This window comes from Henckelia pumila, chromosome 1 (assembly GCF_033568475.1).
Source record: "Henckelia pumila isolate YLH828 chromosome 1, ASM3356847v2, whole genome shotgun sequence".
Classification (NCBI taxonomy): domain Eukaryota; kingdom Viridiplantae; phylum Streptophyta; class Magnoliopsida; order Lamiales; family Gesneriaceae; genus Henckelia; species Henckelia pumila.
The window spans coordinates 136,586,163-136,600,413 of NC_133120.1; the positions used below are offsets into that span (position 1 = coordinate 136,586,163).

Sequence of the window (14,251 nt, forward strand, 5' to 3'; positions counted from 1 at the left end):
ATAAAGAAATAAGGAAGATTTACAGAGATTCGTCTCCTGCTATTCTTTTTCTCATCAATCGATCTCGTGTCTGGATTTCGCTCTGGATTTTACATTCACAATTGATATATCTCTCTCTATTTCTGTTCTTGGATTGATTTTGGACTCGGCCCCCGATCCCAGCGCCTCAGCTCTCAAGTTCGACTCGCGAGCCTTTAGATTCAAAACCCTAGCTTCACCTCAATTCTTCAGATTTTGTGCGGATAGCTCTTGGTCGTTTAATTAGATTTATTTCTTTAGGTTTTTTTTTCACATGTTTTTTTTTAAAAAAAAAACATTGTAGTACATGTAAAAAAAAACGATCATCCACAACACTTTTTAAAAAGCGTTGTGGATGACAAAACAATGTTGTCTTCAATCTATTTTAAAAAAACAAAGACAACGCTTTCTCATAAAAGCGTTGTGTTTCTATTTTTAACAACGCTTTTTGTAAAAAGCGTTGTCTTTTAACTGTTGTTAATGACTTTTTTTCTTGTAGTGCCTCTTAAATCTGTTATCCGAATCAATTTCAAAATCAAAGAAAAATGCTGATTTTTTCTCTTTCTCACATGCAAAGAACTCAATCAGCGTTTCAGCATCGATACCCTTATGTTCATCCCTTAGATCTTTCTCAGAGTTACTAATATCTTTTTCTGTGCAACCTACATGCTCAGGCCCTCCATACTCTATCTCCAATAGCCGTATTTGTTGACAAGTTGGCACATTGGCTTGGGAAAACTGTTGAATCAATGATTTCTTTGCTGCCGAAACATTATGGTATGAGCGTAACAAATGCACTTTTGAAGGAGTCGAGAGTGGGTGATTGTGACTTTCCGTGAAGGTACTGACAACCCAATTAGATCCAGTTTTTTCATTGACAATTAAAATTCTCGACTTACAACCAGTTCTAACTTCACCACGGCTCTTTCCATTTCCGATTGATCACCTTTTGTCTGCTTATTCCCCCGTCTTTCATCTGTACGCCCTTCTTTAAAGCATGCAAATTGTTTCCAAACAACTTCATTTGTCCGCTTATGTTTCTTGCTATTACTTATTCTCGCGCTAAATCCAGCTTGTCGTGCATATTGGTTATAAAACGAAAATGCATCATCTATTGATGTGAATTTCATCCCAATTTTTGGTTTGGTCTTCAAATACTTGGGGATTGTATAACTTATCATCACCGCTATCTGTATATAATGCCAGCTTGTTGGACAGTATTTTTGTGCCCACCTGCCATGTGGTAAACCATGTCATTATTTTTTAAAATTAAAAATTTTGTTTCGCCCACATGGAAACTTATTAATCCTCTCTCCAATCTCCGATCCCTCACTCTTTCGTTTCAGATTTTTTTCAAACCCGCTACGCCTTCGGCCGCTAAAACAACACTCTAGTCTCTAGTTTTTTTTACGTGATTAGTGTCTCGGAACACACATTGCGTGCTTATACAATCATGATTTTGTTTAAATTTATTTATTTTTCATAAATTTTATAATTAAATTATAAAATAAAAAGATTTGTACCAAAAAAAAAAGGTAAATCAAAGTTTGAAAAATAAACTAACTAAGAGCATTATTGGTATATTAAAAAAAATCTCACCAAAATTCAGTTAGTATTCACTCATCTCTCTTAATTAATAAATATATATGTAGAAAATTGCCGGAAATATTAAGCTACTTTTAAGGTAATATCTTAATGCTGTATCAATAAGTGGATATTCAATAGTGTCCAATAAAAAAATTGATGAACCTCACATGAATTGATAATTGTCCATTGTTGTGTGAACTTTTATGGTATTACGGTAAGAGTTGTGTAGTGATGGCTTGACCGACGATTAGCTTATCAATAGTCAAACAAAGCTCTAAAGATATTGCACCAAGGATAATTTTGTGTGAAGAATAAGCTCCGTGTGGGATCAATTTGAGTTGGAACTCCATCATATTATTGTAGGAATGAGGAAGTGTACAAGAAGCCCACACTATATATCACTGCAAAAACAGAAGGAGCTCATATTGATCATGCAACTATTTTCACCTGCATGTAGTTAGGTTGGTAGAACTAGGAGCTAAACGGCCAGACGATTCCCCGAACACGTAAAGGAATATAGTGAGGGTCTAACCTTCCATATCTAGAAATTTATTAATTCTGTTTTTTTTTTGAGTTGAAAGAAAATTTTTGTTATAATTGAATCTCGAATCCGAGATCTCGTTCCACATTTTGAACTTTGATATCAGATAAACTACACGTCATCGACGTAAATTTATTAATCATTTCTCTCAAAATTTCGATCGACTATAAATGGACAGTGGGGTAAACGCTTTTTTTTCAAGTCAACATTGTCGCGAGGATTTTGTAGAACATGTATGTACCTATTTATTGAAAATTTTTATATATATATATATACATATATATATATATATATGTGTGTATGTGTGTGTGTATATAACACAAAGGGGCAGGCGAGGATTTTGAAGAACCTCCACCTGTTTACTGAATTTTTTTTTTTAAAAAAATGAAGTTAAATTACAACACATAAACAGGGATTAGGTCAAATGTGGGCATATTATCGATCCTTACCAATCCACAAAGAGCTTTAAAAATAAAGTTTTTTTTTTTTTTTAATAACACATAAAGGGGCAGGCGAGGATTTTGAAGAACCTCCACCTGTTTACTGAAAAAAAAAATTAAAAAAAGAAGTTAAATTACAACACATAAACGGGGATTAGGTCAAATGTGGGCTTATTATCCTTACCAATTCACAAAGAGCTTTAAAAATAAAGTTTTTTTTAAAAAAATATATATATAATTAAATGTTTAGGGGCGTGGTGGAATGCACCAGTTTACTCGGCTTAAAAATTTTGATTTGCGTGCAAACCAACCTCTCCCAAACGGCCAAACCACACTATTAGCTACGTCAACATGCACTCCCTTTGGCTGCTTCAAAAGATTCAAAAAATCAAACATCTCAAATTCATAGTGGAAAAATATACCAAGTGTTTGGAGCTGCTTTTAAGAAACGTATTTGAGTTTTTCGGACTAACAATCATAAAAACAATTCGAAACACTACCCAAAAAATGTAATAATTAATGCTTCCGTTGTTTGGCAAACGGTGTGTACTGAACCGGTTAAAAGCTGAAATTATATATAGCATAAGCTTTTTAGTACTGCCCAAAAATATAATCATCGAAACCCAAAAACTATACCATGAAATCTAAACTGTGCAAGAAACCTGTCCTACTCGTTCTAGAGTCCTGCAAAGAACTAGGCTCCATTAACGAACCACAGCATCCTCATCTGTTGCGCTCATCATGTATGATATTACGTACATCCCAGATTGGACACTTGCAGGTTGGTTTCTTCTCTCTCCATTCTGCTCCACACGTATAACAAAACTCATGTCTACATCTGGGAAAGTCATTTGTTACGAGTTTCAGAATTGAGAGTTGGCACACACTTTTAATGTGGAAAAAATAATTAATTCCTTAAACAGGGCAGGTATCAATGAAGGTATACAAAAATGAAAATAAAATAAATCAAGGTAAACCTACAAATATAGATTTCCCAGAGTTGCCCCTGTTAGTCTCTACTTTGAGGTTGATGAGGTGAAAGCATAAAACTTTCCGCTAACATGAACAGTGATTGAATAGATGGATATAATCGTATAAAAATACCAAAACAAAGATAACAAAAACATTCTGGGCAACAGATGGAATTTAATGAAGCAAACAACAACATTGCGATTCGACTTCTTGAAACGCACGACTTTCAAAACATACTAAACTAAAACCTAAGGTGGTAATCAGACAAAATTTCTCCTGGTCTATTTTCTTGTCACTGTTTAAAAATTTTGATGATTTTGAAAATTTTAAAAAAAAACACGGGACGGAGACAGAGGGGTAAGTACTGTCGATCTTTGAACCAAAAGTTTAAAAAAAAACAAAAAAATTGAAAAGATAAGTGGATAATGAAGTATCGGTATAAGGTTTCTTTCGTTGATCTAGTATTTCTTCCGTTTATGCTTTTATGAAAAAAGAGGCTTCGGACACAACGTACAAGATGATAAATGGAACTGGATGAAATAATTTAATCTTTTTGAATCTACATCACAAAATATGTGGACATACATTTTCATGAGATTTTGTTAGAGAGCCAAGATTTTCCAAAAATGGGTAAAATACGGTGATTGGTTGAAGGCCATATTTAAATATTCCCTAGGAGATAACAATTCATTGTCCAGTAAATATAATTCTTGATCTACCAAGCAAATTTCATGGTGAGTGTCAAAAACTAATTAGACAATGGAGGGAATCATTTTAGTCGAAATAAACTAGTCTATAAGAATGTCCTCCTGATGTGGAGATATCCACTCCAAAAGTACTATACCAGTTTTCCTCTGTGGTATAATGCAAACTAAAATATTTATTATATCGAACAATAAAAATAACAAAAACTGCATTACTAAATAAAAATATTTACTGTAGTCTTTTCCAAGTAGAAAAATAATATGCAAACAAATTATTTTATCTAAAAGAATACCACTTATTTCGATCACAACACATGCTCAGTTCGATATTTCAATATATAGAAGACGCAGGAAGAGATTAATGAGATGTAAAAAAAAAGTATAAAATTCCACGCCATAGAATTTCCTAGTTTGGACTAAAACCACTACTAAAACACAGGACTCCTTATAGGCATTTAAGAATGTAACTGGGAACAAATAGGTGGGAAAAAAAAAAAAGAAAACAAGGTATAGAGCTACTTGTGACTGTACCAGTGAGATGCAGCCAGCAATATATCTAGCTAACTGATACACACCAAACCAAGGAAAACTCTCCTATGAATATAATCATTCAAGAATACTAACATGTTAAACATTACAACAGTGCAAATGTAAAATACCTGCAATAAATGTGGTAGCAACCTTCAGCCAGTGAGACCATGTGGTTGCATTTAGGACATTGACGCCAGAGCTTCTTGGATGCCAAAGATTTTAGTTTCTCATCTTCTCTAGATGCAGACGGATTTTTAGATTGATAAGCATGACAGGTCATACCTCTGTGCCAGGGGACTTTGCAATTGATGCAAAAATTGCCACTGCATTTGGGGCATATCACAACCGTCAAATGCTTTGAAGATCCTTGAAAATCAGTCTTTGATAACAATGTAGAACACCTAGGATAAGGACAATAAATCTTTTCATCTGCGGGAATGCGAGCTTCTTTCATGCGTTCACTCATTATCTCAAATAACTTAGGAGTCAAAAACTTTTTGCAGCTGCCTAGTTTTAGCTCGGACCTACAATTCTCAGAAGGGCACTTGGGAAGAGTTCCGTTCTGTAGCTTCACTTCAACATGTTTTGACATACATGAAAAGCAGTAGCTATGAAGGCAATCAGTAATTTGGAACATTTGGTCCACACGAGTAACTTCAAAACAAATTGCACATGTCTCAGTCGTACTCTTCCCTTCTCTGTTGCTTGCAGTTCGATTGACCTGACAAGACACAGCTTTCCTTGCAAGTTCAAATGCGAACTTCAAGTCCTTTGTTGACACGAGAGATGAGCGGACGTGATTAAATTTTCTGAGAAGAAGATTCATTTGTTCAACTAAAGCAGCAATATTTGCCTGTTTCGGTACTTTTTTCCCAGTGATCTGCACTTGGAAGATCAAATCAACATTCAGCACAACAAGCACGTGGGTGGTGCATTTGATTAAGCATCTTCAGTGACATATGAAGCAAGTGGAAGCTTCCTAATGTTGGCTCCTTAACGTTTATTAACTCATTCAATGTTACTCATTCGCAGCTTGTTTGGTCCAATGTCCAACGCATATACAAACTTACTCACTGGTCACTGATGACACTGTTCAGTTGTTTTATTATAGATGTACATGGTTGTGGCTACATTTCATTACTCGGAAATTTAAAATCCAGCACATGCAAAAAGAACTTTTCTATCCTATCCATTGTGTAAGTAGAGGCAGCACAAAACTTAAGCCTTAAGGTATGTGATTGGGATTTAAGATCCAAAAGACCAAAACAATAAATACTGTAGCTAAAAACATGGAATTCTCAATGTATAAGCAAAATAAGATTCGTGGAATTCTGTAAAAAGTCAAATCTATTCCTTACACAAGTCCTGCACAACTGCCTTCCAATAGGTAGCTAAACTGACTGCCACTTATCATTACCTTCAGAGGAAATTTATCCAAGAAGATGAGCCTCACGTGAGGAATGGGCAAAAAAGTGAAACTCTCTTCTACTCAAAGTAGAATTCTCGTCCTTTCAGTAAACCAACTAGCTAACCCAAAATAAAAATAATCACTGAGAATATGTTAAGAGTTTCATGTTTAATTTATTTGAAAGTACAAGTTTATTGGAAAGAGACATAGCATTGCTTAGCTCAAACTAAAACAACGAAAATAAATCGCTAAATAAAAGAAAAACTAAAAATCGAACCATGAAAACTTATGGAAGCATTAAAAATCTCTATCCAAAGTCCAACTTTGATACTGACACCCAATACCTAATACCTACTCAAGATAGGCTCATTAGACTCGTTCAAATTTCGAAAGTAAGTGCAAAATAGAGACGAGAAAAACAAACAGTTCAAACAACCGGACCAAAAGTTTGCAATGCTGCCGCCATACTCACATATTGACGTAGCAGAGTATTATCACATACAAGTTCAATGTTATTCAATCCCAGCATTACGGCAGCATCGAGCCCTTCAACCAAAGCTTTTACTTCGACAAGCTCTCCACTCACTTGGCGCTCGCATCTACTCAAACCCTTACTCACCTCAAACACCAAAACACCATTACAATCACATATCGCCACCCCAATTCCACTCGCCATCGGCTCAACCAAACCCTTGACATGGACCACATAATCAATTTTCTTCGCACTGTATGACGACGAGGAGGAGCCCTCGCCGTACGGTATGTTGAAATTATCTCCATTTTTTTCCCAATCCGCCTCTGGAATGGTTGAAATCTGGGAAGCAAAAGCTCGATCATGAAATTGGCGTTTGAGATCGAGCTTCGTCCTTTTCGCCACCGCTTGCGTTTCGTACTGGTCGAGGAGTTCCTGCTCGTAGTTGGAGAGATTATCGTACACGAGGAGTTGTGCGAGATCGGGACCGAAAACGGCGTCGTCGGTGGCGGAGGGTGCAGCGCCGCCGTCGATCAAGGAGGCGGTGAGGGCCTCTTCGACCTGCAGGCTGAAAGCGAAGTCGGCGTCGTCGACCATGCCCTAGGATGGAAAACAGTACCTTTTTATGTATGATTAATCTATTAAAAAAATAAATAGTAGGATAGGACCATGTGATGATAGATTATTAGATTTCAAACATAAATCCGTATTGCGGCAGTGTCAGTTTGTTTTTTTAACTTCACACCGTAAATTTTTATGTAATTAAATAATAATTCATTTAAGAAGATATCTACATCTATATATACTAGTCGCATTATGTGTAATGTTATATGCAAATATTATGTTTTTAGTGTTTATAATATAAATTTTTTTTCAAGTATTTGATTTTAAACTTTTTTTTCAATTTGATAATTTTGTGGATTTTTTTAAAAAAAAAAAAAAATTAAAAGTGAGCATACCAAGATATCACTAAGATGCTCTTGGTTTATATATAACTAGCGATTGATGCACACGCGATGCGTGTGAATCGCATGTGAATAGTGTATTATCCCATAATAAACAAAAATATATATTATATTTCTATATGTTAGTTTTTTTATATTTTCTACATTTGTTTCATATATGTTAATATCCTATCCAATATGATAATTATAAAACTTAGGTTTTTAAATTGATATCTATTACTATTTATTAAAGCTAAGCATCATATAGAAACCGACACGGTGTCTTGGTCTATTTTTCAATTACCTAAAATACCCCTCTACCCACGATCCATCCCACTTCTCTAATTCTTCTTTGCCCTTTTCTCACTCTTTGGCTCTTTGCCCAGCGTAGATACATGCATACGTTCTGTAATTAAAAAAAAAACTTCTCATTTTGTACTTGCACTTCCCACGTTCTCATCTTTTCAAAGCCTCTCTGTAAGCAATTGAAGTAAACACACGTAGAATTCAACTTTAGAGGTTTGTAAATTTGTAATGTTCTTAATTATAGTCTCTGAGTTAAGTCTTATCGTTTGAATTTGCTACCCAGTTCATGAAAAATCTTCGCAATTGAGTTATAGCTGTAGGGAATTGCAAAATACAGGTGAATCTTGACTATATTTCTCCCATGTTTGGGTATATTTATGTTATTTTATCTTTTTCATTAACCAAAATGGTTCCCTGCTGTTTGATGTTAAGGTTTGGATGTTTAACAATTTGCACACCAACTGTTTGTATAATTGTCAAATAGGGATACTATAATGTTCCAACTCAACGTTAGATACTTCAATGACCAACATGGAAACAAGTGATAATGTGAAGAGATGCAAGGATTTATAACTTTTTTTCGAATTTGTTTTAGTATCTAACTCAATCTCACCGATGGTTGTTTTTTAGATTTTCGAATTTGTATATATTAAATTTTTTTAAGGCCAGGAATATAATTATTTTGTTGGGCTCTCAATTCGGAGTCTTGACACTCTAAGCCTTCACACGTCAGGTTTTTCCCTCTACCCCTTCTCAATTCAAAAGTTTTTGTATTATTTCTTACAAAGCATCCAGGTTGATGAAGGATAATAAATTAATCACTGAATAAATTTGTTCAAACTTTTGTTAGTGGAATTAATTTTTTTCTCGAGTTCATTGTCGTCTTCTTTTTGCAAATTTGTCGTCTTCATTGCTCACTCTATCTCTGTATCTGCATCATCACTTATGTTTATAATACTTATAATGTTAAATTAAACGCTTGATAAGTGTTCGAAGAAATTACGCAGTGAGAATTGGTTGTATGTTGGAAGAAATTACGCAGTAAGAATTGGTTGTATATTGTTTGTTTATATTTTTAATTTTTTGCTCACATGTTATTTCATTCTTACTCTACAGTTTACCTCGATCTATTTCATTTTTTTCATTCTTCACCTTCTCGAACAAGGGCCGAGCTATTGCCTTAATTCTTCAACCCTGCTTTATTATTTGATAAACACTAAATATCGATGAAATTAGTAGTAAAAAATTTTGTGTTATTCCTCCCTACATATGGTTCTTCATCATATTTTTTTTTACGTAATTTTAATTTTAATTTGTGTGCAATATTGTGTATCATAGAATTTATTGACCAATATTGTTTACCTGTATATTTTTTTGTACTTGAAACATGATGTATTTTTTTACTTATTTTGATCCATAAAGTTCATATTTTGTGGTGGACGTGGTACATTCTATTTTAGAGCAAATCTCAAAATTCTATTTTAGAGCAAATTTCAAACTAGGTTTCTTGAATATTCGATGACATGACACAGTTTTTTTTTTTTCTTTAGTTTTGTTTTCCTTAACCAGATGATTTTTCCAGTCTTCGGATTTATGATGAAGTCGAATTATTATGTTTATGACTTTGACAATGCCTTGGATCTTCTCTACTTGAATAAGTTTTTGCTAAATGGACTGGTTTGATTTGTGTAAATATGATTCTTCGGTTTTTTTTCAGCAATTTTTTTTACCAAGTGTAAAACATACTATTATAAGAATAATTTAATATTTTGTTATAATAATATGATACTTTGGCAACTGTAAAAATTATATTTAGTAAAAATTTATTGGAGATTTAAAATTTTAATTTACTCCTCAAAGGTTAAAGTTTATAATTTCTGTTTTATTTATATATTTTTTATTCCTTTAAGTTTATGGTAATCATATTATACTAATTAATATTGCAAAATATTAAAAACAATCCAGGTTTTTGGATGTCAAATTTATTTTCTTAGAATTTTAATATCTTCTTGAGTTTTCCTACCAAAATGAGGTTTGACTTCTGTTTCAATTTCATAAATAGATAACTTCTTTTCCATACAGTATTCATGGACTATAATTTTGAAGATAAAATTTGTCTTTAGGTATTGAAGTTTTGTTGTTGTCGTCTAAATCAGTAGGTTGGATTTTTTTTTCCTTCCTTTTAAATTTTCATTTGAAAAGTTTAAAAGTTCACTTTCTATTTCAATTAACAAATTAAAACACTATATTCATATGTGTCAATATATCCAAGGTATTTTAATTTTATTTTCTCAAACCTTTCATCTAAAAATTTAAATATTTATGTGATATTTGTTGTAGTATGTGAGTTCGATTTGTTAGAAAAGTGAGAATTTGTATTTTTTAGAACATAGATCTGAAATCTATAAATTTTTATTGCATTCTGCACATGAAACAGTAGAAGATAACGTTTTCTGCTTTTGGGACGACTATTTTAAATTTCATTTTAAAAATTTAAAAGTTCACTTTATATCTCAATTATAAAAAATCCTTATATTCATATGTGTCAATGTATCCAAGGTATTGCATTTAGATTTTCTTCTCACTTTCGTCTAAAACTTTGAATATTTATGTGACTATTTGTGGTAGTATGTGAGTTTGGTTTGTTAGAAAGGTAAGAATTTGTTGAATTCAGTTTTTTTAAATACGTAGATATAAAATTTGTGTATTTTAATTTATGGCGTGTAAAAATACATGAATCAGTAGAAGACAATGGTTTCTGCTCTTGGATCGCCATGGTTCATATCGAATTGGAATCATAATCATTTAATTAAATTTGGTCTAATTTTGTTTCGCTGCAGGTGAAAATCAGAAACAGGGGACGAACTTTATACGGTACAAATTTCTGCTTCTTCACCATATATGTAGGCTCATATACAATAACCATAACCACCAAACATTTTTCACCTCCTTCAATAGAACTACTGATATTTGCTCCAAATCCTTAATTTCAGATCTCACTGGTTTCTCATTCAAAGCTGATAAATCTCGACATTGACATAATTGAGAGTTCGGTTGTTGCTCATTCGAAACTGATAGATTTATCCAGCAACGGAATTGGAAGTTTGATTATTCATAGAAGAAACTTTCAAACACCCTTAATTTGGTCTCTCCATTTCTTCAAGGTTTCTGTTTCGATTTCTTTACTTTTTTTCGTTGTCTTTGTTTTTTTTCATTTTAGTTATATTATGTTGATTACAAATTATTTATTGCATTAGAATGGTTGTTGAAGATGTATTTGTGATACTCTCATCTCTAATAAGATAGATGTGCGTAATGCAATATTTTTACACAATCAAATGTTCTAACCCCGTAAACATTGCAGCATACTTTTTCAGTTTGATATAAATTATTCTTATATTTGTCAAGCTACCATTCTTATGCTTTCATTACATTTTTATGATAAGGAGAAAACCAAAATGTAGAGATAAATATCGCATAGATTGTTTGTGGACGTCGTTTTTATGGGGCTGTTTGCAGTACATTGTTCTTGAAGAAGAAATTTTTTTTTGGGTTCATGTTTCTTTCTTTAAAGTTTCTGCAAGGTCAAAGATTTTGTCTAAAATTGAGTTATAGCTTTGGAAATTTTACTAGGTAAATTAACGATTAAAGTGATGTATATTCATATGTCTAGCTATGCAAACCTATAAATGTGATGCCTGATGAATCAAAGTTTAAGCTAGCGTATAAATAAAAATTTTATTCGTATGTTTCCAAATTGGTAAATACTGTAAATATTATTTAGTTTATAATGAAATTCTTATTAATTTGTAGTTTTGCATGAATTTGACTACATCTACAAATTTTAATGTTTTTTGTTTGCTGCCTTTTTATAGTGTCTTAATTCCAAGTTTTCGAATATGACTAATGACTATATTTATGTCATCTTCTTTTCGGTAGCCTAAAATTTTATTCTCAAGTTTATATTTGAATTTAATTTTATGCAGCAACGATGATTCAGTTCCTACAACTATTTTAAGTTCACATGACATAAATCCATGTGAATGATTACAAGAAGTTTAATTTCACGTATTGAAATGCAAGAATATCCTTGAAATTTAACTACAAAATCAACTTATTATGTGGAACATGTATATATTAGGAATGTATTTTCAACTTCGTTTAATTGTATGCCTTTTTAGAAGGTACGTGATACGTGCATATATATTTTAAGTATTTTAGTTATCTTATTTTACTGTATTAAATTTATTTTTGGAACATATATATGAAATATGCATTAAGTTATATTTATGAAATATACATTAAGTTACACACACAAACGCGTTTATCATATTTTTCCGTTACACACGCAATGCGTGTGCCACATTTACTAGTAATTAATAAATTAAAAACTTGTCATATATCATATAAATAGAAAAATCGACCAGTGAACCTAGCCATAAGCCTAATCAAGTACATAATGAATCACGAAAAGAAATACGTAAGAAAATGATGATTGACAACAATAAGATATGTTACAAATACTACTACCTAAGCCTTAATGTTATACTAACGCATAAAACATATCAAGGAAACAAAAAAATCTAATGCATTAAAAGTACCTAATTTACGTTTTTAAAAAATTTACTACTTTCACTAAGAATTCCACAAACGATCAATGCAAAGCTTCACAAATATCGATCGACCAAATTTATGTGTTTATTGAGCTCTTTGTTTCGATGTATAGTTGTCATAGAACTGAAAACACAATATACAATGAATTAGAAAAATACATAAAAAATGTAATGCTAAATATATGAAAGTAGTTAAAATATTTGTTATTTGGTACCACTTTTATATCAAGGTCGTTGGTACTTCTTTTATTTTTTCTGTGAGCATAAGGAAAAATGTTAGTTAGCCAATGTAAAATACACGATGTAATTATTATAAAACATGATATTTTATTGTTCTAATTATTAATCCTAAATAGGAATAGATTTTTGTACCTGAATAATGTACTTTCTTCCATATTCCTTCTTGTTGATATTCCCTTCTATACCATTGTGAAATAATGATTATTAACCATATTATAAGAGATATTTACATGAGCATATAAAATGATCACAAAAAACACTTATTATCATACCTCTGTCAAATCTTATCCTTCAATCCAAGCAATTCTTTTCGCACTATATTTTGATAACAAAAAATAAATTAGATATAATTTTTCATCAAAATTAGAAAAATACATGGCATGACTTACATATGTCTCTTTTGTTTCCGCACAAATCTTAAAATCCATCGACCAAAGTCAATAGCGTTTATTCCTATAGTAGTTTTCCATCCCAGACAAATTAGTTGCAGCCTTCTAGCCTTTCAATTTTATTAGTCACATGTAAAATTAGATTAAAATATAAGTAACACCAAAAAATCAATTTAAAATTTTGAAATAACTTATATGTATGACAAAATATACTCTTTGCCATCCAGTTTTTCGATCTTCTGAGTTAGTAGTTTTTACATCTTGAGTAGCAAACGTTATATCATCTTCAAAGATCGTGGATATCGGTAGGCGGCCATCTGCATATGAAAAAAATTTACATGATACAATTTTTTTATTTTAAAAAATAGATTGTATAAAATTTGTGTTATAATAAAGAGAAAATAACAAAATCTCACTGTTTAAGGTTCATTATTTGGTAGTAGAACATCCTTTTAGACGACATTTTTAGTATATACACCAGAACGTCTCTCTAATTTTCTATCTTTTACCAAGATTTTTGTGCAATGTTGGAAAACTCCTCTTGAAAGTGCGACATATAATTGGCCATGACTAAAGACATGATTGCATAGAAAGATGCCAACAAAAGGTATTGTTTGACCCTGTGCTTTGTTTATTGTGAGAGCAAAACTCAATCGTATTGGGAACTGTTTGCGTGTCAACTCAAAAGGCAATCCAGAATTCTCTTCACTTTTCAAAGGCATTCGATGTAGGAAATATCGTGTACCCTTGTGAGGCCCTGTTATGATCTCGGCATCTATGAAATTTTTTTCTAGATTGCGGCATATTAACCTTGTCTCATTACATAGTCCTAGTTCGGGTGCTATATTTCTCAACAGCAAAATAGGGCAACCAGGCTTCAATATAATTTTATGTGGTGGCAAACCGCTTGGATTAAGAGAATTTGAGAACTCTTCTTGGAAAAGGTGTTGAAAACTGTGTTCAGATCAATTAAAATTGATACCCGGTGCAGCAAAAGTTTAAAAAATTTATTTTATTAATATGGAACGATTCCATATCTGGGTATCAAAACTTTACGATTAAATTTGTGTAAGTAAAACAAATAAT

At 32.2% G+C, this 14,251-nt stretch overlaps 2 protein-coding genes and 1 long non-coding RNA gene across 4 annotated transcripts; 1 reads left to right on the forward strand and 2 right to left on the reverse strand.

Annotated features, from left to right (window-relative positions):
• Positions 1-495: 495 nt before the first annotated feature.
• LOC140874062 (uncharacterized) lies at positions 496-1,199 on the reverse strand. Its single transcript, XM_073277339.1, has 2 exons — positions 965-1,199; positions 496-779 (listed from the first exon to the last, which is right to left on the reverse strand). The coding sequence occupies exons 1-2, from the start codon at positions 1,197-1,199 to the stop codon at positions 496-498; spliced, it is 519 nt and encodes a 172-aa protein (XP_073133440.1).
• A 1,830-nt stretch (positions 1,200-3,029) lies between these two features.
• On the reverse strand, positions 3,030-7,327 carry LOC140888496 (E3 ubiquitin-protein ligase RSL1-like). Of its 2 annotated transcripts, none has more exons than XM_073296190.1 (3): positions 6,704-7,327; positions 4,922-5,673; positions 3,030-3,424 (listed from the first exon to the last, which is right to left on the reverse strand). In XM_073296190.1, the coding sequence occupies exons 1-3, from the start codon at positions 7,268-7,270 to the stop codon at positions 3,310-3,312; spliced, it is 1,434 nt and encodes a 477-aa protein (XP_073152291.1). In that variant the 5' UTR covers positions 7,271-7,327; the 3' UTR covers positions 3,030-3,309. The 2 variants fall into 2 exon arrangements, with proteins under 2 accessions (XP_073152291.1, XP_073152287.1); XM_073296186.1 differs by having other exon boundaries at positions 3,032-3,424; positions 6,674-7,326.
• Positions 7,328-8,005: 678 nt separating this feature from the next.
• On the forward strand, positions 8,006-11,109 carry LOC140876292 (uncharacterized). The gene is made up of 3 exons (XR_012148730.1): positions 8,006-8,136; positions 10,764-10,797; positions 10,917-11,109. It is a non-coding gene; the product is annotated as an uncharacterized lncRNA (long non-coding RNA).
• Positions 11,110-14,251: the final 3,142 nt, after the last annotated feature.